The 22,564-nt window shown below is 36.5% G+C and overlaps 1 protein-coding gene across 7 annotated transcripts in view; it reads left to right on the top strand.

The window, feature by feature from the left end:
• RGS7 (regulator of G protein signaling 7) overlaps positions 1–22,564 on the top strand; it is a 240,103-nt gene that overhangs the window by 191,060 nt on the left and 26,479 nt on the right. For 3 of the 7 annotated variants that reach the window (XM_065057835.1, XM_065057836.1, XM_065057842.1), the window contains exons 9-15: positions 4,518–4,592; positions 5,660–5,758; positions 6,487–6,548; positions 8,073–8,183; positions 8,653–8,778; positions 16,414–16,600; positions 19,877–19,966. In XM_065057835.1, coding sequence (XP_064913907.1) covers positions 4,518–4,592; positions 5,660–5,758; positions 6,487–6,548; positions 8,073–8,183; positions 8,653–8,778; positions 16,414–16,600; positions 19,877–19,966 — 750 coding nt within the window. Of the gene's footprint in view, positions 1–4,517; positions 4,593–5,659; positions 5,759–6,486; positions 6,549–8,072; positions 8,184–8,652; positions 8,779–16,413; positions 16,601–19,876; positions 19,967–21,215; positions 21,270–22,063; positions 22,145–22,564 lie in introns of all 7 variants that reach the window. The other 4 variants (XM_065057838.1, XM_065057837.1, XM_065057841.1 and 1 more) reach the window with 2 other exon arrangements.

Here is a 22,564-nt window from a genome sequence, read left to right as displayed (position 1 = left end):
CCTTCCACAGTGCACCTCTGGAACAGGTCTAGCTCTGCAAACCCCCTTTAGGCAGCAGAAGACAACAGTTCTCTCTCCTGTTTTCCAAATAAAAGTCTTTTCCTCCACTGGACTTCTCCATTTGGAATATATTTCTTGTGTTTTTTGTGGGGCCCAAAATAAGTCTTGTTATTCCAGATGTATCCTCATGATGCTGAGTAAAATAACCCCTTCCTTCGCCTGCTGGCTATGCTGTTGCTAGTGCAGCTGGGTTTGTGGTTTTCCTGCATTGCTGCAAGGACATAGTGCTGACTCACGTTCAGCTTCTCCCTCAGATCGTTTTCTACAGAGCAGCAATACAGACAGTTCCCAGCCTATTGTGGTGCATGAGCTTATTCCCTCCCACATACCTGGGTCTATATGCCTCAGATACTAGAAAACTTCTGGTTATTCTGGCTTAAGTAGATTCACAGATAAATTGCCATATTCTTTAAGAAAGAAAAAAGCATCAAAATTTAAACTGATATAATTATAAATATTAGCTTACTTTCTGTTGAGAATTTCACACGTATAAGAATTATAAATACATTGTAGCAAAGAGCTTTTTACACAAAAAGGTGTTGATAACAATTGATTTTGGCTATGTGGCCAGGCAATAAAGAAGGTTCTTGGAGGGTGCAACTTTGTACAGCAAAGAGACTTTAAATATTAGATATTATGCATTATTTTGATGGAACAACAAATTATTCCAAAGAGTTACTACAGATGTCAAAAAATTAATTCACTGTTAGCACTATTACAGGGGCTTAATTAATGAATTCACTGTCATCACAGTTATGAGGGAAAGATTATGAAATATTAAGTGGATTTTTAACTTGATTAACTTGAGGAAGCCTCCACTGCAAGGAGAGAAGGCCCAAGAACTGTAGGTTGTCGTTTTTAAATGTTGGCTACAGCCAGATCCAAGCACGTAAGTTCTTGGACCTGCAGTTCTTGGACCTCCTCTCCTTGTAGAGGAGGCTTCCTCCTTCTGCTCTGTTTCTTGGCAGAATCCTACTATGCAGCCTCCTAGACAGCATCAATAGAAAGTTGTGCTGCTTGGAATTCATACTAATGTGATTATCCAATAACTGAAGTAGGGATTATAAAATCTTATTTTTTTTTTATATATTATTTATCTGCATTCATTTATCTTAGCAGTGAATTTATCATGGCTGGACTGGCATGTCCTTTGCTGTAAATTAATACAATGGCATTTGTACATTGACATAAGGGCATGCTAACAGATGGAGAAAAAGAAACTAAGTTTCCTTTGAATATGTGATGGTTTTTCAGCCAGCTGTATAAAAACAGATGAGAGCCAAATTCTGCCCTGACTATGATCTTGCTGTATGGTAATTTCAACAAGGTCACAAGACTTTCCTCTGTGTGTGTGGAGGGGGAACTGTATTCATACAGAATATTAGTCCTGAAAGAAATAAGCATTCTATTTACACATATAAAAGAGGTTTCGAGTCTTCCAGAAAATCTGTTTGAAAACTATTTACAGTGTTAGTATGCAAATTATATACTACACACTAAGTGGGAATCTTGTAGCAGAGCACTCTGACAGGCATCTTACTATTTGAACTGTCATAGTCCAGTTAAAAAAGCAAAACAAAAAGAAAACACAGCTGGATGTAATTGTATCCAAACACATACTTATTATGTTAATGGGGGCATACGAATCAAATGAAATGTTGTCCAGCAAAGGTTTTCCCACAGAGACTCTGAGTTATTTTAGCAAAATGTTTAAATAATGCAAGCTTTTGTGTTTGTTTTAACTGAAATGTTGTTTGATACTTATTCCTAAAAACTGACAGATGAAGTGTGGCAGCACCAGAGAAACAATAAATCCCATCTCATATCAAGTGTCTTTTAAGAAATATTCTTCAGTTGAGAAGAAAAACACGAAGTGTGGCTCTGATTACATTAGATATTTCCAATTATATAATTTAAATCAAATTATGAGAACGGAGTTTTATACTGGTAGTGATATGTGTCTCAAACTTCTATTGTTAACCCAAGCTGTCAGAGTAGTGGTACATCCTTTAGCTGCCTCTCATTGGTAACTGAAACCTCCTGACACTTCCCTGCTGCTGCTCCATCCTCACTCCCCATCAGTCCCACCTCGGTCCCCTTTCTGTCCCCACAGCCTCCGTGAGTGCCCCTGCCACAGCAGCTGGGCTTCAGCGTGGGAGGGTTTAAACAGACAGGTGTCGGTTAGAATCCACAAGATGCTGTGGAAAGTCAGTGTGGGAGTGGGTCTCTTTCCAATCAGCAAAAGCTTCACTGTTGTTTCATTCCTAAAAATCTCCAAGAACTTCTTGTTGTGTCCCTCACACCAATCCACACAGCTCTGGCACATAAGTTGCCTGAGCAAGGTGCTAGGACTGTTCATACCAATTTATTTCTGGTGGGCTTGAAATATTTGAAAATAAGAGGCTTTGGATGAGGCTTATGCCTCTTTTTTTTTTTCTTTCCTCCTTTTTTTTTTTTTCTTTTTATTTTCTTTTTCTCCTCTCCATTTTTAGGACATGCTTTTAACAAACCATAACTGAAAACTAAACAACAGTTTGTGCCTTATGTAAGTGTGCCTGCTATTCAAATGGCTGCATTCAAGGGCTGTAGAGGCTGTTAAAAGCCCATGTCTTCTTCCTTGCCAGCTGCTGCCATAGTCTTAAAGTAGATGAGATGCACTGTTGATTTTTTTTCAAACTTTATATCTCAAAATACAACTTTGTGAAATAGCTTTCTGCCTTTAAATTGACCATCATGCAGAATTTTGTATTTTTCAACCTGTCGTTGTCTTTAAGAGTTACAAATTATTCTGAGTTAAGAAACTACCATTTTCGTTCACAAGTGCAAAGTGTACCTTCCCAAATCTAGCTCAATACGCATGTCAAATGCAGTTTTGAGAATATCATCTAAGTGCCTGTTTTTATTCTTAGTTATGAAGAACTGTTTATAATGCAAATGTAATGTGATCAAACACACATTAATGTATTATTTAAAACTAAAGCAAAACCAAACGTATATTAATTTAAAAATCATACTGGATAAAAATTTTAGTCTGTTATTTAAAGTATTTTCCAAAGTACTATTGTACTGTTCAATGAATGGTATATGTTTCTTGTCTCTGCCTATATAAGAAATGTTTTAAATTTTTGTCTTTAAAGATTTACAGCCACAACAAGCATTTTATCTTATGACAGGAAGACAAAGCTTATATCGTTAGTATGATAATAAGTCCAACTTGCTTGTCTCCCAAGTAAATTCTACATCTAGCTACTCCCATTAAAAAAGCTCCAACCTACTTTCACTAAAAATCTGCTCCCACCAGAGAGCAGATTTAGTACTTCCCACTCTCAGTGGCCAAAGTAATTCCTCTAAAATCAATAGGTAAGACTCATCTGAGAGCATAACACTTATTATTAGTTGTTTCAAGCAATGGTTAAAGAATAGATTTCTGCATAGAATTTGTACTGAGAGGGAAGTATCAAATGAAGGACTTTGTGTCCTTTGGGAAGCTACAGAACTGTGAGAAGGAATCTTTGAAGGTCAAAACAGGTGTGTTGAGCATTATTCTGCTTAGACTGCCAGTCTTCTGGTTAGGCTGCTGAGTTTTGGTGTGCAGGGGTTTTGTTTGATTGTTTTTGTTTTAGTTTTTGTGGGGTTGGTTTGTCTTTTTTGCTTGAGTTTTTTGTTGGTTTGTTTTGTGTTTTGTTGTTGTTGGGGGGTCGGGGAGCTTCTGTTTTTGTTTGTTTTTGTGTTTTCGTTTTTTTGTTTTAAGAAACAAAACTCATTTTGGTACAATTTTTCATCTTTAAAAATTAACCCCAAACCAGATGCTCCTGAAGGGAGCTGGGCATTCACTGCTGAGCTGGGTATTGCACAATTCTATTTATTTTGTCCCTTAAGGTCAATCATGTTTCTTAGGGGGATAGCTGGAGTGCACATTGTAAGTCTTCCTTGGCAAAATCAGAGCAGAAATATGTGACTTGTTTCTGGTATCTTGAGAATTTATTTTATTTCAAATTCACGATGTCATGAACTCTAAGCATGTGATCTTCAGTGTCTCACTCCAAAATTCCCAAATACTGCCAACAGCGATTTAATTTTAATTAGTACCTCTCTGTGCTGCAAGTATGATAATATGCATTTGGATATTTTCTGCTCCTCTTTACATTACCTACAGTGCTTTTGGCATAAAGATATACAGTAATACTTGTCCTAAAAACCATCATACAATCCAGCAAACAAGGCTGAATAGCAAAAGAATCTCTCTTGCAATAAGCCAGACAAAATAGTGCTTGAGCTGCTTACTTAGACTCTATACTATCTACGTTTTAGGGACTATTGCAGCAGGACATCAGGTCATTACATGCCTCTAGTTATTTGTTTTCTTAGCCTACAAACTGAAGAGGAGTATCTCAAAATAATAAGGAGTTCCTTCACAGATTTTATCCTTGTGCTTTCCTTTCTTTTTCTTTTAATAGCCTGGATGTGTAAACACTACTGAAGTGGATATAAAAAAATCCTCAAGAATGAGAAATCCACATAAAACAAGAAAAGTAAGTTCTGTTATTATATCAAAAGCAGGAGGTGGAGGTACTTTATAGCATGAAGTTCCATAGTTTCTCAAAACAATTTTTTCTTACAGTTGCAAAGAACAAATAATTGAACGTATGCTATTATTTCATAAGCTCTTTAATGAACTAGTATTAACAAATTTGCTGCTACTAAGTAAGTGGTATCACATAAGAAAGGCTTTGGAGAAATACAAGAGAATATGAAAATAAAATTCATTTTTGCATACTTTATTCATGTTGCTTTGTAGATTGAATAAAGCATGTTAAAACATTTCTGTCAGTAATTATTGAAAAATAAAAATGCAGTGTAAACTGTAACAGCAGTACTTCTTGTACTGGTCTTAACAATAAGGGTGTCTCTAGTATACAATTCTGCCCCAAATGGATGACCAAAATTTGTGGAGGAAATTAGCTTAATCTAAATAGGGATCCTGACATGAACAGTGTAAATTCTCTAGGGATGTTTAAATGGATTGGAACAACATTTTCCTTCAAATCTTTTATCTCACAATAATGTACATTGATTCCAGCTTTAAAGTACTCCCTTTGATGTATATTTTTGTGTCAATCCATGGCAAAAAAAAAGTCTTTTAAAAATGGAAGTGAATTTAGAGAAAGTTTTATCTTAGTTTATTTATGGTAGTGAAAGGTCCAGATTAGCATAATTTCCAAAGAAGTAATTGCAAATCTGTGAATCATCCAAATAATCCATTATGATGGTCTACCTTTCAGGATACTGTTTCTTCTTTTCCTACTGGTTATTTCCACTTGCTATAATAGCTGCCTTTCAGTGTCATCCCCCACGTTTAGTATGCTGTTAATATAGAGATATAATAACAGTAGATCCTGTGGTCTATGGCTTTATGAAATTGTAGGGTTTGGGGAAGCACAACTTTATCTGAGCACATGGCTTATTTGCAGTTTCTTTAGAAAGAGATGATCTAGGCTAACTTCTTGCGCACGCTGTACTAAAACATCACAGTTACTGTGTGTATGTGTAGAAAGCCTTGTCTGAAAGTAACTATCATTGTTCCATGTTTTTTGCATAGTCTGTCTATGGCTTACAAAACGACATTAGAAGTCACAGCCCTACCCACACACCAGTACCAGAGACTAAGCCACCCACAGAAGATGAACTACACCAAGAGGTTTGAAAAATAACCACAAACATGTACTTTTAAATGAACTTTTTAGGAAACTAGGTATTAAACCAAAACTTATCGTAACTGGGAAGTATGTTCAGAACAAATCTAGTAAATATTTAGTAAACATTTACTTTGTCTCAGGATTGATGGATTTAGGTATGTAACTTCTATTAAAACTAATGAGACAAAGCCTGACAAATTTGGATCTTGCGTTAAACAGTTAAAGGTAGTTAGCAGCAGGCCAGTGAATGGGTTCTTTGCATAACTAAAGCCATCAGCCGCTTTAGCAGCAGACGGCTCTATCTCCCTTTCAACACCCATTAAAGGTTTGGGGGTATACTTACCTCTCTGTGTATGCACGTATGGGTTTGCGCATTTATCTACTGTTAATGCTTCATTAATCGCTCCTGAGGTGTTAGAACTGGGAGAAGGTAAATGTCTGAAGAATTAGTAGTTCAAAAAAAAAAAAAGCTAATTGGATTTCTGTTGATGAACCTTTAGGGAAAATGTTATATTAGGTCCTTTTTTTTGTCTCTGTATGAGCTTTCTCTTTGATGGAAACTTCCATTTATTTTAGAAATCCACTGGTAAAATGCTGTTTTAACTCAGATGTATTTCTCTTCTGTGCCCTGGGATAAATTAAGGTTAAATTACAGCCTTAATAAAAAAGTTATGGAAATAGAGTCATGCAATGAATTACTCATAACACTCTTTGCCTTCCTTTCTTGCAGATTAAGTACTGGCAAATGCAATTAGACAGACACAGATTAAAAATGTCGAAAGTTGCAGAGAGGTGAGTAAATTGTCAGATCTCTTGGTTTTTCAATTAAACTGATAACTATTGAGAAAATGTCAGTATGAAATAGCTTCAAAGAAAGAGAGACAAGGCAGCTCAGGTGTCATAAAAATAACTGATGAGAGTTGACTTTAGGTGAGAGATATGAAGTTTTTTTGTTGATAAAAGATGGCCCAGATATTCCACGTTACATTTCTGATAAACCAAAGAGTCACTGAAGCAGCCTCTGACCAAATGGTCACAAGTTTCACCTCATGTTGGCAGGGAGGCTAAATGGAAATAGGTCTGGGGTTATTGTGTTGATATTTCAGAAGGAAAATCACTGAGAAAGCAATGGAACTGGTCTGCAGAGCTGGCCAGGTGCTTGATCAAAGTGAGTCTGAGCTTGCTTCAGGTCAGAGGGTGTTACACAAGTAGGAATCTTTCTCCAAATAAAACCAAAATTTGTCAGGAAGAGGGTAGAAACCTAATAAAATGTCCCTCAGTAAGACTAACTACAGCTTAGGTAAAGAAGGGGAACGATCTGTTCTTACACATCAAATAGAGAGACAGTGAAAATTGCAGAAAATTGAGCTGCATAGGACCTATTAAAGGAAATTAAGCCAAATGCAAATGGTTCTTCATTCTCTCATATACGTTTGTATATATTTATATTTATATTTATATTTATATTTATATTTATATTTATATTTATATTTATATTTATATTTATATTTATATTTATATTTATATGGATAACTTGTTACGAATTTGTGTTTACTGAACATTAAAAATGGAATACAGACTAAATATGATATAAATACAAATGAAAAGAAAGAATATTTGTCCTCACTTGTCAGTATTTTTTCAATAATTATGAGGCAAAAGGAAACATGAAAAGCAAGAATAAGGGCATGAAAGATGTAAATTACCAAAATACAAGAAAAGTTTTTAGTGTGTGCAACTGAGTCAGACGAATTCATGAATATGGAAGAATTTGGAAAGAAAATATTTTTTTTTGTAAGTAATAAACTTGGGAGTACTGCCATTTCATTAGGAAATAATAAAAATATTACTGTATCTAAAAGAGGAAAAAAGGAGTCCCAGCAGCTGCAGGGCCAATAAATATGACCTGGACAGCATGCAGTGTTCTAGAACAGATATTAAAGGAACTGCTGATTAAAACCATAGGGCTATAAAATGTGTTCCTTTATAACAGCAAATGTGTATGGAAGAGGTTTCTTGATTTAATTTATGAGTGTCTAAAGGACACCTAAAAGGAGCTTTGTGGAAGTATTAGGAAATTTTCTAGTTTATTTTACTTAAACTCTGGATAAGACCTGAGCCACCGCTTCTTCTTCAGACATCCACTTTTAAAAGGCATGAGCAAACCTATTTTGTCCTGAACTTCTAGCTGACTTCTGTGTGAGCACACCCGGTTACCATGGTTCAGCTGATGCAAGACAACTGGTTAACTGGGGTAACCTGATCAGCTTTCCTCACCTCCTGACATGACGATGTTTGGTGCTTTTGTTTTCCTAGTCTATTAGCTTACACAGAGCAGTATTTGGAATATGATCCTTTTCTTGTGCCCCCTGATCCCTCAAATCCTTGGATATCAGATGACACCACTTTCTGGGAACTGGAGGCAAGGTATATAATTTTCTTTCCTCTTTTGGGGTAAGGGAGTATAACCGGCTTTTCTTGAAGAGTGACAATTTCAGACAGAGATATTGCAGGAAAATACTGAGGCAGAAGGGCAATGCAGTGTCCTTTTGGTCTTTCCAGCTTTGCAGTTTTGTAAGTTGGGAAGAGCTATGGATTAATAAATCTGTGTAAAATGTTACAGTAATGAGTTTGCAGGGTCCCAGTATGGGGAAAAAAGACACATTTTAAAGTCTGATAACATCTCCTAATTGAAAGTCCTTATTCTTCTGTGTAAATGGATGTGTATTCATTCCAATGGCCTGGTTGCTCATCTCTGAACATTGCACAGATAAGAGCAATCTGGAAGATGAGAAATCTGTGGTTGAACTTTAGGACTTAGTGTAAATTATGAACACAGAGTATTAGAATACTGAAGTATTGCTGATTGTAAGTTCTGTTGGTTTTTCTTCTGTAGCAAAGAGCCAGGACAGCAGAGGGTGAAACGATGGGGGTTTGGCATGGATGAAGCTTTGAAAGACCCTGTGGGAAGAGAGCAGTTTCTCAAATTCCTGGAGTCAGAATTCAGTTCAGAGAACTTAAGGTAAATGAGAAGGACGTTTTAATTGCTTGTAAGATACATTGTGGGGTTTTTTTGCCTGATACCTTCATTTTTTTGACTCCTTCAAATTTTTTTTTTCTGTGTCTTACATTTCAGAATCCTTTAATGCAGGTTGCTTCCTGCTCCCATATTCAAGCTGAGAGAAAGATTGATATAGTTAACAGAGACTCACATGAAGCGTAATTTTCCATTCCTGTCTAACTTTTGGTCAAACTAACCCTATAAGAGCTTTTTTTCTTAGCTCATTTTGTGAAAAAAGTTTCAAACACTGTCTCATTCAAAGCCTGTTCATTATTTTTCATTAAGTCAAATATTACGAGAATGATATTTTTTTTTTTAAATAATCTGTTAAAAAATTAATAAGGGATTTAAAGTAAAATTCATGGGCTTCACTGCTGGTCAGGTTTCTAGGGATCATCGGTCTTCTGAAAATCTCAACCAAGATTCTAGTTCTCATGGATCTGACACAGTAGAAGCAGTGTGACAACTGACTCTCAAATTCCTCACAGATTGCAAAATGGAAAGGAGCTGATAATGTGAAAGCTTAATTTTTTTTTTAAAGGATATATACAGAATTACTTTTAAGTGAATGAGAACAATTATTTGATTTTAAAAAATGATAATCCGTCCATTGGCTAATACTGTTTTTTCTCGTTCTTATTCTAAGCAAGTAGTATTTTTGTAAGAATTATTTTGGAGGGATTAATAACAGCCTTTCTATAGATAAGTCAAATTGTACACAGTACAAAAGCGTGTACAACATATTTTTCTTTTTATTTCACCTTCTTGTCAGATGTTACCTCTATCACTTCCCATTCACTACTAGCATAAGGAGTATAAAACGCTATTTGCAGACATTCTAGAACTCAGGAAAACCCTAAGCTACTTTTTTTCTATGCCAGTTCTCACTCTGAAGTGGTGCAGCATTGCCATTCATACTAGAGATACATTTATGTAGAATCTTATGGGAGGCATTTAGCATTTTGTGGTACTGGTTCGTTCTGGGTAATTGCACAGACTTTCTTGTTGTTAATTTAATTTTTTTGGAGAATAATTGCAGATGGACTTCTCTAAGTTGCTGGCCGTGTTCACAGTCAAATGTTGAATTTTATGTCACAAGTGTATATTAGATGCTCTAGACCTTATGATATTTTCCAACTGATTTGTTTGCCATTAACCCCATGGGAATATGGCCTGACCTGTCTGTGTATATAGATAACTCCATTAAAGACAGACACAGACTTTTTTTAGTTAAAAAATCCAAGTGGTAAAATGAAAATTTAAAAATCAGAATAATACCAAGAAAAGGAAAGGTATTTTATTTTTTTAGATTTAAAGAGCATCTCAATAATTCCTTATGCAGAGGAACTATTCAAACATGAACCTTATCTAGTCCAGTGTGTCCTGCAGTTTCTGTGCTTTTCTGTGATTAATTTGTCTCTCTGCCAACTAGACTGTTACCCTCATAATCCCTAGATCTTTCTTCTAATCCTACTTACAACACTAACCACAGGCAACTGCAAGTGACTGATCCAGAAAAATTCCCTTGAGAAATTTGTTCAGAGCTGATTCCTTGACATGCCATCTACTCTTCTGTCTCTCTCCCTGGATTCTTATACTGCCATTATAAAATATAATGACCGAGGAATGATGAATATGAGCTTAAAGGCTGTCCCCAGGAAGGATCAGGCAGGGGATCAAACTAACACTGAAAAAGTGCTTTCTGTGATGATTAACTGAAGGAAAACTGTCTCACAAGCTCAGGATTATGTTTATGAGTTCTGAAACTAGGGGGAAATCAATGCACCATTAGGCTCACACAGTAAAGTCAGGTTAGAAAGCATGAATTTGTAAAGCTTATTGTGTACAGGAGTCAAAATGTTATAGGTCTCAGCAACAGAAATTAAAAACTTATTACTGCAAAATAAACCTTAAATTTAAAAGACCACAAATTTCTCTGCTCACCTGTTAGCCCTACTGTGGCAATTTGGGGTTTTGGGGTGTTTTTTTTTTTATTTGACAGCCACCTTGAGAAAGGGTTTCTTTCCATCCACATCTTCCCATCTGCAACAAAGTAAACTCAAGTCAGTAGCTGACTCTAGTGCTTTTACAGATCTAATCACAAAGCACCATCAAACCTGCAGCGGGACAGACGCCTGGGACCCTGGATTTGAGCTACCAAGCACAGGACACAGGATACAGCAGGGGACTGCAGACACTACAGAGAGATTCAGTATTAGTTTATTAGAAGTCCTATACCTTGCTTTGGTGAAAGATATGCCAAAAATGTGAAACAATAAGTCTACCAGATACAAGGACCATTTCTATTCAGTGTGATTATGTTATCTAGATAAAAGTCCCAGAGTTAGTGTTTAATTAACTTGGACTAAGGATGTCTAAGCTGGCTGAGAATCTCATTCTTAGTGTATACAGATCCTGTCTTAAGAAACAGATGAGAGATGAAGAAAAAAGCCATGAGTTAAAACTAAGAACTGTAATGATTAGGAATACAACCAGGTTTCATCTTCTTACTCTGAATCTCTATGCTTTTTTTCTTTGCCTATAAATTGGGATTAATTGTATGTCACAAGGGTGTTGGGAAGCATAGCAAAGGAATAGAACTGTCTAAGCAGTTCTGTCAGTGCAGTAGCTTCATTACAGTGTGACTGCAGTCTGATGACACCCAGGCTGGATTCTGCATTCACTCAACACAGACTGTGAATTCTAATCGCTTTTTACCATGCAGATTTTTTGGAGGGATCACTTTGCATGCTGCTCACTCCAAGAACAAATAACTAAAGTAACATATGATTTGGATAACAGATTCGTAAAATTCCCACTGCCTATTACAAAAATGGTGACTATTGTTTAAAATGCACAAGACTTAAGTTTGAGCATGATCCAATACTACTGAGCTTAGTCACAAGGCTGTCCAAGCACTGAAAAGGGACTTTTCAGAGAGAGTGAGATAGCGAAATGAATCTTACTGCAAGACTGAATCTACCTGGAGACCTAATTTCTTTCATCGCTGTAGAAAATCCCCATTCCTCTCCTTATACTTCCTTTGTCTGTAGTGCTGCAGAATTCTTTGGAAAGTTAATATTCATATGCTGACTCTACATTTGCTCCCAAGTGATTGCTATGTAGGAATTGCAGCCTGTGAAGATCTAAATGGCTTCAGGCCTGCCAATCTAAAAGCCTGTCCAAGTCATTATGCAGGATTGCAGTAGCTGTGATCTCCAAGGCAGAGCTAAGACTGCAAAATCCTTCTAAGTTATGAAGGGAGATTGGTGACAGGACATCTTCAACTATGCACAGAAGGAAAAGCTGCTGGACCCCTAGTTCCTTCCTTTGATCCTCAGTTATTAGCTTCTCTAACGTGTGAGTAAATAGGGAAAAGAGGCTTTGATTTCTGGTTGTCCAGAGAAAGAAGAAAGTGACTGAGAAGTTAGCCTGATTTAGTTGTTTTCTCTCAATAAATTTTCTCTGACCATCCCCCTGCAAGCTGAGATTTTGTGAGGTGTTTATTTTGGACTCATCCATTTAAGTTGAAGAAATGTTCTGTACTGGAGATAGAGGCTTCAGTTATGTCCTGTAGAAAAAAAGAAATAAAAACTCATATGCACACTACTAAAAATTTGCAGTGCTGCCTACAAACTGGTTTAGTCATAGTGCTTAATTTTATGTTTAAATTACTTCAGTCGTTCTGGTTATTCTTTTAATAACACCGCAATGGTGCTTTTACCAGAGAAGAGAATGATGCAAGAGATTAAGTTTTCTTTTCAATCCAGCCTGTTTCACTTTTTTTTTGCTCCTTATTGCTGATCACAACTCTCTATTGCTTAATATGTAAGATATTTCTGTCTTCACTGATGGTGGAGGAGTTCTGCATTTTACAGAGTATGAAGACTGATTAACTGTCCTTGATGTCTGTCCTGCAAGTCTGAACAGAACTGTAGATAATGACACTTTCCCACACAGTATGGGCACTGATAGTGTTTATCCACTGTTGATTATGAGACCCTGGTTTGGATGCTAATAACTTGAACAAAATTTAATCCCCAAGGCTGAAATTGCCTATACTTTATTTCTCATTAAGAGTCAAGCTTGAACTCCAAGTCCCAGCTATGTTGCCATTTTTGCAGATTAGACAAAAGGTAACCAGTTGCAATATTTAATGGTTTTCTCTGTAATTTTCTTGAAGACCTTCAGCACTGCTACTTGAAGCTTGAAGTTTTATTTGTCAAAAAAGTGAACTCTAGGTATCAGAGAGTACTCTCTCCTGCACCTAGAAAAATGTTAGCTGATTTTCTCTGGGGAGTTTGTTAAGGTTTTTGTTTGCTTTTGTTAACAATGCTGAAAGATCTGTCCTCTGACTTGTTGTGTCACATGCACTGGGTGCAAAGCCCATGTAATTCCCACTTCACTGTCTCCACACTCTGCCTAAACTTCACACATTTTGTGGAGAATCACCACAGCCTTTCTTTCACTCTGTATTCCTATGTTCTAAATTTAACTGATTAGCTTGATCTGGGATCTGCTGATGGCTGCATCTGACATTTAGGTCAGTTAATGGGACAGAAGCCATGTTGCAGCCATGTTATTTATCTGGCAAGACCTCCCTCACTTTGAAAGTAATCCAGCTGGAGGACATAATCCCCAGATGTCTTGCAACATGTATCTTACCATGTCATGTGGTATGACTATCGTAATGCTATATGACCTCACTCAGCTACACATCTGGTGTGTGACCCAGCTGGGACAGAAGGCAGCAGTGAGGTTTACACCCAGACAATCAGGTCTTGATTCAAATGGTACTGAGCATCTTCGAGAGAGGGTCTCCATAGCAAAAGCAAACCTCTGCCAACAGAAGATGCAGAGTTTCATCCAAGGACAGAGGGACTGAGCTCTAGTTTGTTCCATGAAGTAACATTAAGTCTGTGTATATCATTGTCCTGAAAATGCAGCTGAGGTCCTGTGCTGAGGTCTTCCAGACTCCATTTCAACTTAATCTGTGCTATTGGTTGCCATGAGATATTCAGAAAAGTTATTTTTGAAAATGCAAGAGGTGACAGCCTTATTTTTGGCATTTCTTAACTTTGCATATTTGACTTTAACTGTCTGTGGGAGGAGGGGCAGGCTTTTTTGTTTTGGGTTGTGGGGGTTTTTTTGTTTGTTTGGGTTTGTGTTTTTTGTTTTGTTTTGTTTTTTAAATCAGCAAGTAGATTAAAATGTTAAAATGTGTGTTGTCTGTGAAGTAAGCACCCTACGTGTAACATACAGCATAAATCAGCATTTACAGAGGTTTCTATATTTAGAACTTCACATTTTCAATAGGGTTTTTGAATGGTAATGTTAGAAGGGTAAAATAGAATTAATCTATCAAAGAGCTGGTGTTCAGCCTGTAAGAATTTGTCTATACAACCTGCCTATTCTATTCCAGAAGCTGAATCATTCTTTGAAGTTAAATCTATCTCCCATCTATTTCCCCATAATTGAGTATAACCTACTATATGGAAACAGTTTACTTGCAAAAGAAAATAGCATCCTAAGTCATGTTTGTGGTGACTTCCAGAAGTATTGGGAGTGATATGATGGAAGAAATAAGAATGTGACATCTTTGAGCTAGATCCTCAGGTTGTCTGCAGGGTGATAGAAAATGTGTGTTTACAAAGAACATCTTTCCCTTTCATTTTTCTATTCCTTACCTGACTGATACACATGAGTAATCAGTCAGTCCCAGAAGATGCATTTGAAAGGGTTAGCACTGCAGAATATACCCTTTTAAATGCAAATGTTGAAAGCAGCTTAAGGAAACCAAAGTAGGTTGCCCAAATTTGACAGAGTGAACTGAATTAGAGTTTGCAAGCTGCGCAGTTTTTAAACTTGAGTTGTGAGGCCTCTATTCTTACTTCGTTGCCATCAGATTCTCAGGATACATCCTCAGGTTTTGTGCAGATATATGTTCAATTAACACTGCAATTCATAGAGATAAGTGGTGCTACCCAGAATTTTTGAAATTGAAGATCTTCTGTTGGCACAGACTCCCTTGGTGACCTTGGAGAAACCGCTGTACATTATTAGATAATTAATATGTTTGCAAAGTAGGGATGATATTACTTCTCTGTCTCTTGGAGGATCTTAAGGGATCAATAGACAGAAAGATTGTGTTTAGATACTATGGAAATTGAGGGATGTAGAAATAGTGGAAGTTGTCATCTCAGTAGAGTGAAGCTGAACATAATGGCTTGTGAGCCATGAGCATGCCTCCTTCCATCTGTGCTACAAAGGAGTTTCAAAAGAGGGCTATGAAGGAGTAATTGAGATGTAAATCTCAGGTGAAGAATGTTTTGTGGGAGGAATACTGTAAGCTTTTCTTAACTATGCTTTACTATCCTCTCTTAAGAGTTTCTACAATAATACATCAGAATTTGGATTCGGGGTGGTATCATTTTGCCTTCTTGGAGAGTCTGAATACAGTTCCACTGTTACTCACCCCTGTCCCATCCCTGTTTAACTAAGCTAAAGAGCTCAGGGTGATCTCACAATGTAAGCAGGGTAAAACCACGTTTTCAAGGTGCACCCAAATTCTTTGTCAGCCTTGTAAAATCCAACTTATTTTACTGTTAACTCACTTCAAGGTTCAGCTTATCTGTTTCATAGGATCAGCTATGACAAAATAAGTTGCGATGGTATATGTTGCTTATTTAACAAAGTCGAACTTTAATTGAGCTCTTAGAGGGGGAGAACTAAGTGGTCTGCACCATGTCTAAGCATGGGATCCTAGTTGAATTTAGAATTATTTTGTGCAGTGAGTCTGAACACCCATAGAAGAAATGATGATAAAGCAATCATAATAGCGAATGAAAAATTAATATCAAAGCTTATAGCTAGCAAGCTCTGATCACAAAATGCTCAAGACCTTTCTAGTGATCCTGCTCCAGGCTGAGTGAGAAGGATACAATGAGAACTGGCCTGCACTGAATGTGGCTGCCAAATGTTTGTTTGCTCAGCAGCAGAGGAGAGAGTGGGTACTTCCATTCAGCATTTTAGTAAAACTATGTATAGAAATGCAATGCTGAAGAATGGAATTCAATTATAGCAAGCAAAACAAATGCTTTTCCAGTTTATACATGATTTGTGGAGTAACAACAACAAAATTACAGTTACACAGTTTATAGTTTTGCAGGACTCAGAGAGATTCATGCAGATAGCAAGAATATAAGTTCTTACTAGCTTTCCAAGAAATGTCAAAAAAAGTAATAGATTTAAAAGTCATGTAAGTCCCTGTGGCCCAAGTGAAATGAAATCTCAGTTTAATGCTAGTTAAATGGAAGCCTTCCCATAAGCCAGTTACCCATACATAAGTAATGAATGATTTCCCTCGTCTCATTCAGAGACTTATAATAACTGCTCCTAAAGGTGGGTTGATTGCCTGAAATAACATACTGGAATTCTGATCCCATCATAAAATCACAGATTTTTCTAATTGTAGCATATTTTAGATGAAAACTTCAGTCACTTCTGTTTGTTTTTTTTTTAAGAGCAAAGAAGAGTATGAGCACTTCACTAACAATTATACTGGTTTGGAAGTCAAGATTCTATATTGTGCCATAGGTTCTGGTTAGCAGTAGAAGACCTGAAGAAGAGACCTATCCGCGAAGTTCCTGCTCGTGTCCAAGAAATCTGGCAAGAATTTCTTGCTCCAGGTGCACCCAGCGCTATCAATCTAGATTCAAAAAGTTATGACAAAACCACGCAGAATGTAAAGGACCCTGGAAGATATACATTTGAAGATGCTCAGGTCAGTCTGCAATCCTGTATTTGGGACATTTGAAATAGAGTATTGGCTAGCGAGATCTATATACAAAAAATAATATATATTTGAGAATTAAATGATAATACTCTGTTTCCTAAAATGCCATTTTGGCAATGCAAATGGGTAACATTCTTTCTTTATTGAGGCCTATGAATTACTAAAACTCTTCATGAAATTTCTGTGGCTGGTGTAGCATCTTCAAGTGGGCTACGAATAGAGCAAGGCATATAGTGCAGTGAAAATTATGTTTTCATGTTTCTGTTCTCTTCATTTTCTTATTCAGTTACATTAAGATAAAAGTTTTCCTGCCACACACATTGATTTCTAGTTCTCAAGATTTGTCTCAGAAAGACTTCACTTGATATAGGCTCAATGTCTGTTCTCTCAATACATGTCCAAAAGTATTGTTATAATTTATAGAAGTCATAAGTTCCCACCATGAAAAGAATATGACCCATGTGAGAACTTACATTTTGTAATAACCTGTGCATAAGTATCATATTTCATGGACATTGTATATTCTATACCTTATTAAACTAGTATCTAGAGAACATTGGGCAAAGATCCTGAAGATCTGCTTTTGAATAATCAGTATTAAAGCAGTAAAGAACCATCTATAAGTGTCTTATTTGGCTTTTGGGCATCTGATTTAGATAAAATTTTAATACCATAATCAAAAGATACTTTTGACCAGAGCTGGATTTGTGAAAATACTTATGTTTTTAGATTGGAAGTACAAGTTAACAAGCAAGCAAAACCAAAACCAGTAAAATACAAATCTCTCTTTTCCTCGGGAGAAAAAAATAGGTACTTCTGAATTAAATGCAACACTTCATCTGACTTATACCTTAATATTTCATCTTTGCAGACTTCTGAGAAAAGCAATATAAAAGGATTGGATTCACAGTAAAAGTAGGACCGGTACCATCTCTTTTTCATCAGCAGCTCAGTGATGAAAATTTAATTATTAATGCAAAGTGAAATGGTGTCAAAAGGAGAGACTGAGATCATATCCCTGCAGAATTTCTTACAGCTTGATTATTAGGTCATTATCTTTTGAGTCAGAAGATGCTGCTGCAAATCCCACAAAGGAGAGAAGGGAATTGAATCAAGGCTTTCTACTTTTTGGGAAAGTGCCTCTGCCCTAAATAGGAGGAGGAATAATTCTACCACTTTTTCATTATACTGCTATGATGCAACAACAAAATTTTCAATAGACATTATATCATACCTACTGTTCTGAAGTACTCTGCATTAAGCCAAACAGTTTTTGCTTGCATCTGCTGACACCTTGTAGATTTAGGAACACAGGGTACAGCAAAGACATGAGTTAGGCAAATAAACAATCTTGCAAGACTGAAGGTTTAAAAAAACTGTGTATTTGCAGCTGAGTCAGTAAAAGATAATTAAATTCCTTGCCAGCATCCATTTCTTTTTAATAGGTGTAAAATTTAAACACCATTTTACTTCCAGATCTCTCTCTTCTCTCCTTTATTTTTTTCCCTTTGTTTATAAAGACATGGAGTGTTTAGTGTCTATGCAAGCAGGACTTTCCTTCTTGTCAGACATCTGCTTATTTTATCCAGCTCAGCACACACTTTGAGCCTGGTAGCCTCTGTTTCTCTGGGAAAAGGGGGCAGACTGGACCTGCCGTGTTCTGACCTGAAACTTTAGGACCTTTCCAGAGTGCCCCACACGAAGAAGCAGGGGTTTGGCAGAGGTAGGGCTCTTTCTCCACAGCAGGTTCTTTATGGCCTGCCACTGGGAAAGAGACCACTTTTAAGTCATTCTGGCAGTCAGCAGGTCATTTAATTCTGCTTAAAAATGTTTTGAAAAGCATTTCTGCACTTTAAAGATGGCACCATGGAACTCCATGTCAAATGAGAGTGATGCATCAGTAAAAATAGACCAGTTGTGCTAAATAACATCCAGCCTCAATTCCTGAATGGCGTGTATATTAGCAATACTAATACAGCCTGATTTATTCTTGCTTTTGCAGGGCTGGTTTTTGCATAGGAATAACATTTTAATGCCCAACACTATTGATATCTACAACCAAATGAACCAGCTAAATTCTGAATATACACCAGAATTTCTCTGCTTGGTGCAAGAAATACAATGAAAGACACTTAGAATCGTTTCTACAGTTTCTGATATGACAAAAAATTAAAATCAGCTTTAATTTTGCCTTTTCATAATTTTCATGGAAGGCAGTTCATTGTTTTTTGGTTGATTGGTTGGTTGGTTTTGTGTTTTTGTGGTTTTCTTGTTTTGTTTTGTTGTTTTGTTTCGTTTTTTTCCCTATTCACTAGTTTTATGCAGTACCAGGCTGAGAAATGGTATTTACTTTACAGTTTATTTCTGTTTCCTGGTTGCTGTGCTACAAGTTTCCTGTAGCAAAATGTAGGGGTTAAGTAAACATAAAACAAAAATAGCTGACACAATTAAATGGATTTTTAAAATTTTTTTTTGGTGGGTCAGTATTTTGTATTCCACTTACTTTTTCTACAAATCCCTTTCCTAACATTATGACTAAAACTAGAATTATAAAGTATCCTACATCATAGATTTTTATTTTGCATATTTTACAGAAATGAGAATGCTCCAAAAGAAAAGCTCTATAAATGGCCTGTGTCATTTGGTTTCTGGATATGGATTTCCAAATTTTCATATGCCTAATCTTAGAAATTAGATTAGCCTGGAATTCAATTTGCATATGTGTTTTGCTTTTTGTATTGTCAGATGGATAGCAGAATAAACACCTGTCAAAGGATATTTTCAAGAATAGCTAGGGGATATCCTCCCTAACTTAAGCACTTATTTGTGGTGCTGAATTAGAAATCTAGTACCTTTTCCCAGCCCATGAAGTCAGAGAAGTGACCCCAGAAACTAATTCAGAAAATTGGATGCTCCTGATTGAGTCACTTACCTAAACTGACTATTGCAAGGGAGGTTTGGAACTGGGCCTTAAACTAGGATGCAGTTGTAACTTCTTAGAAAAATAATTCTGTAGAGGAAATAGGGACTATTCATTAGAGAAAGATGTGGTGTGTTCTTTATACATAACAAATAGGTGGGATTCCTGCTTTAAGGATAGAGAGCATTTAGCCTGAGTTTCAGAACTGCAACCTGCTATTCCATACAACTTCCTGTTCGAAATAGTGTTAGCACGTATACCTTCCACAACTAAAACCTGTGACTGCTTCCCATTTTATGTATTTCTTCTTTTGTGGGAGTAACAGCTCCTTCTTTCCCTTTCAGGAGCACATTTACAAATTGATGAAAAGTGATTCTTATCCTCGTTTTATACGATCCAGTGCCTACCAGGAGCTGCTACAGGCCAAGAAAAAGGTATTGGTCCATCTTGCCTTTGTCTTGCCACTGTGCAAAGCGGTGGTTATGTTTGCAACAATACTCAGTCTTCTCTCCCCTGTGCCAGTGCAACTGGATATCTGGTAGGTGACCAGCTTGGCGTATTTGGAGGGTCACATACACACAGGAGTTCAATATACATATATGTGTATATATCCTGCATGCAGGCATGTTTCAATAAGTTAACCTAGCAAAACTTATTTTTATTTTTACATCCCATATTGTACTGTTTTCTCTGTTATGAAGCACCTTAAATTGCAAAGTGCTTTACAAATACATTAAACAAATAAAATAAAATCCCAGAAGAATAGTCTTTCATGTTTGCAAGTTTGCTTATGTAATAATTGTTGTTCTCTTTATTCAACCTGTAAAAGCTACAGAATGTGTTTAGAAACAATCTTATTCATATGAATAACCTCTAATTTCAACTATAAATACAGGGGCTTCCTAATTCTGTTTCTTTCCCTATTATTACATGAATAGTTTTGAGTAGGCTAGGAATCTGACTTGAAAGACTGATCATGTCACACTTCGGCAAACAGGGGCTCATGTCTTGGTATGTAATATTTGCTTGGAAAAGTCCAGATTATGGAATGAGTTCTGAATAGACACAGCCCAGAGTATTTGGAGCAGCTTGTACAATGCAGATTTCCATAATGATAAATAATTTTATTAGTGGGCTCTAAATGCTAATCTCCTAGAATCAGATGGGAGCCCTGTGCCTTGCAAAATCAGGGCTCCAGTCATTACTGGAACAAGGTAGTTATTAACACCGTAGCATTCTACTGTTTATAATGACAACCTAAAATTATATGAAAGTACTGTGTGATTTTGTTTTTTGTTCAAACATTGATTTCTGAAGATCCAATATAGAGATGTTGAAAATACCAGAAAGCTACAACTGTCCGTGTGAAGTCCTTAAGTTTGTGAATGTCAGTTCATTAACACAAGATGTGCACTTCATTATTTCTTTTTATTTTCAGTTTTTTCTTTTAAGTTCAACCAGTTTGATCCCCATGAAAAATTATTTTTGTCAAATACTATATCTGCTTTGCCCATGCCCTGTGTTCCAGAGTCTCATTACAGCTTCATACCTGTGTTTGCTTCCTGATTTATACAAACTTTGTTTTGCAGTCCATTGTTTCATCAATCCTTCTTTTCTACTCCATTTTTCTTGCTTTTTTTTCCCCCGTCTTTTTTTTTTTTTTAATTTTATTTTAAATTTAAGTTGGAAAACACTCTGGATCGTCGAACATCTTTTGAGAAATTCACACGCAATGTGGTAAGTTTGTTGCCTCTGAAGACTAGTAATCCTGATGGGACATCCTTCTCCCCTTCCCCTCACTGACCCCTACTTTCCCTTTGTGCTTCTCTAACCTGACAGTTAAAAGTGTATTCAGCACAGTTTGTGTATTTCCTAGGAATGATGGCTTTATAATATGCTTTCATTACAACCCCTCCTCCCTAGTCCCTTTCCTGCTGACCTCAATAGTCACACATGGAGAACTGGACCTTGGAGAGCCGTGCTTTTTGCATTAGGAAGCATGAAATTATTCTTTTTTTTTTTTTCAGTTATAGTAAAGAATCTGTGAAAACCTGCTTCACGTTGTTCCTTTTTCTGGTGCCCCCCCCAAATACTAAGTCTAACACAGTTTGTCTCTTTTTTATTTTACTAAAAAAGAGGTGTTTGGGGTTTTTTTTGGTTTTTTTTTTTTTTTTTTTTTTAATTGGGCACAGGGAAAAATAAACAATAAGAATTGCCCATCTTCCTTGATGTCGAGAACAGCTTCTTCAAGACCAAAGAATTCATGCTGATGATGTGCAAGGGTTTGATTGGGATTTCATTTTGATAATGGACTACAAGAACCGATTACTTTTAAAAAATATATCATTTCTGAAAGCTGTTTCACAAAGGTAAAAAAATTAAGGCTGGTAAATTCGTTGTGGTCATTCTCTTGCCACGTGCTGAAAGATCCACTGGTTTCCTGATATGTAAGATTCTTTTTACTTATCCAGTATCTTTGGATTTTTTTTAACATTGTCAAACTAAAGCATTCAACGCATTTATTTTTATAGGGCAGAAACATCCCTATTTTCCCATGCCATAAAAACTGTACACCAACACTGAGGGCGAGCACTAACCTGTTATGAAAAGAGGTAGAAAGATCTTGGATTATACTTCAGTTTGTCTGCATTGTCTGTTGAATTGTGCAGGTGATGCTGCTGTGTGTGCGTGTGTGTCTGTGGCTTTTTCTGTGACCTGGTTAGTGGAGCTGTGTGCATTGAACTGGAAAATATGAGAGCTTTCAGCAACGATCATGGTTTTTGTTTTTTTTTAGTTTCTAGGGAGAAGCAGCAGTTCTCAGAAACTGCATCCCATATAATGAGGCTCAAGAGTATTTCCTCAAGTATTTAAAATAAATATATATACTCTTTAGTAATAATTAAAAAAAAAAAAAAGAAACAAACACAGTGAAAGAACAAAGTTTTGTGAGGCTGTAGGAATATCTCACAATTAAAGCAAAACTGTAATTCTTTGACTACTTTCTTATAGGTACAGCCTTCCTGTAATATGCT

Source organism: Columba livia, chromosome 3 (genome assembly GCF_036013475.1).
Source record: "Columba livia isolate bColLiv1 breed racing homer chromosome 3, bColLiv1.pat.W.v2, whole genome shotgun sequence".
In the NCBI taxonomy this organism is placed as follows: Eukaryota; Metazoa; Chordata; class Aves; order Columbiformes; family Columbidae; genus Columba; species Columba livia.
The sequence above is the reverse complement of the archived record's forward strand: the minus strand, read 5'-3'. Positions and strand labels throughout refer to the sequence as shown.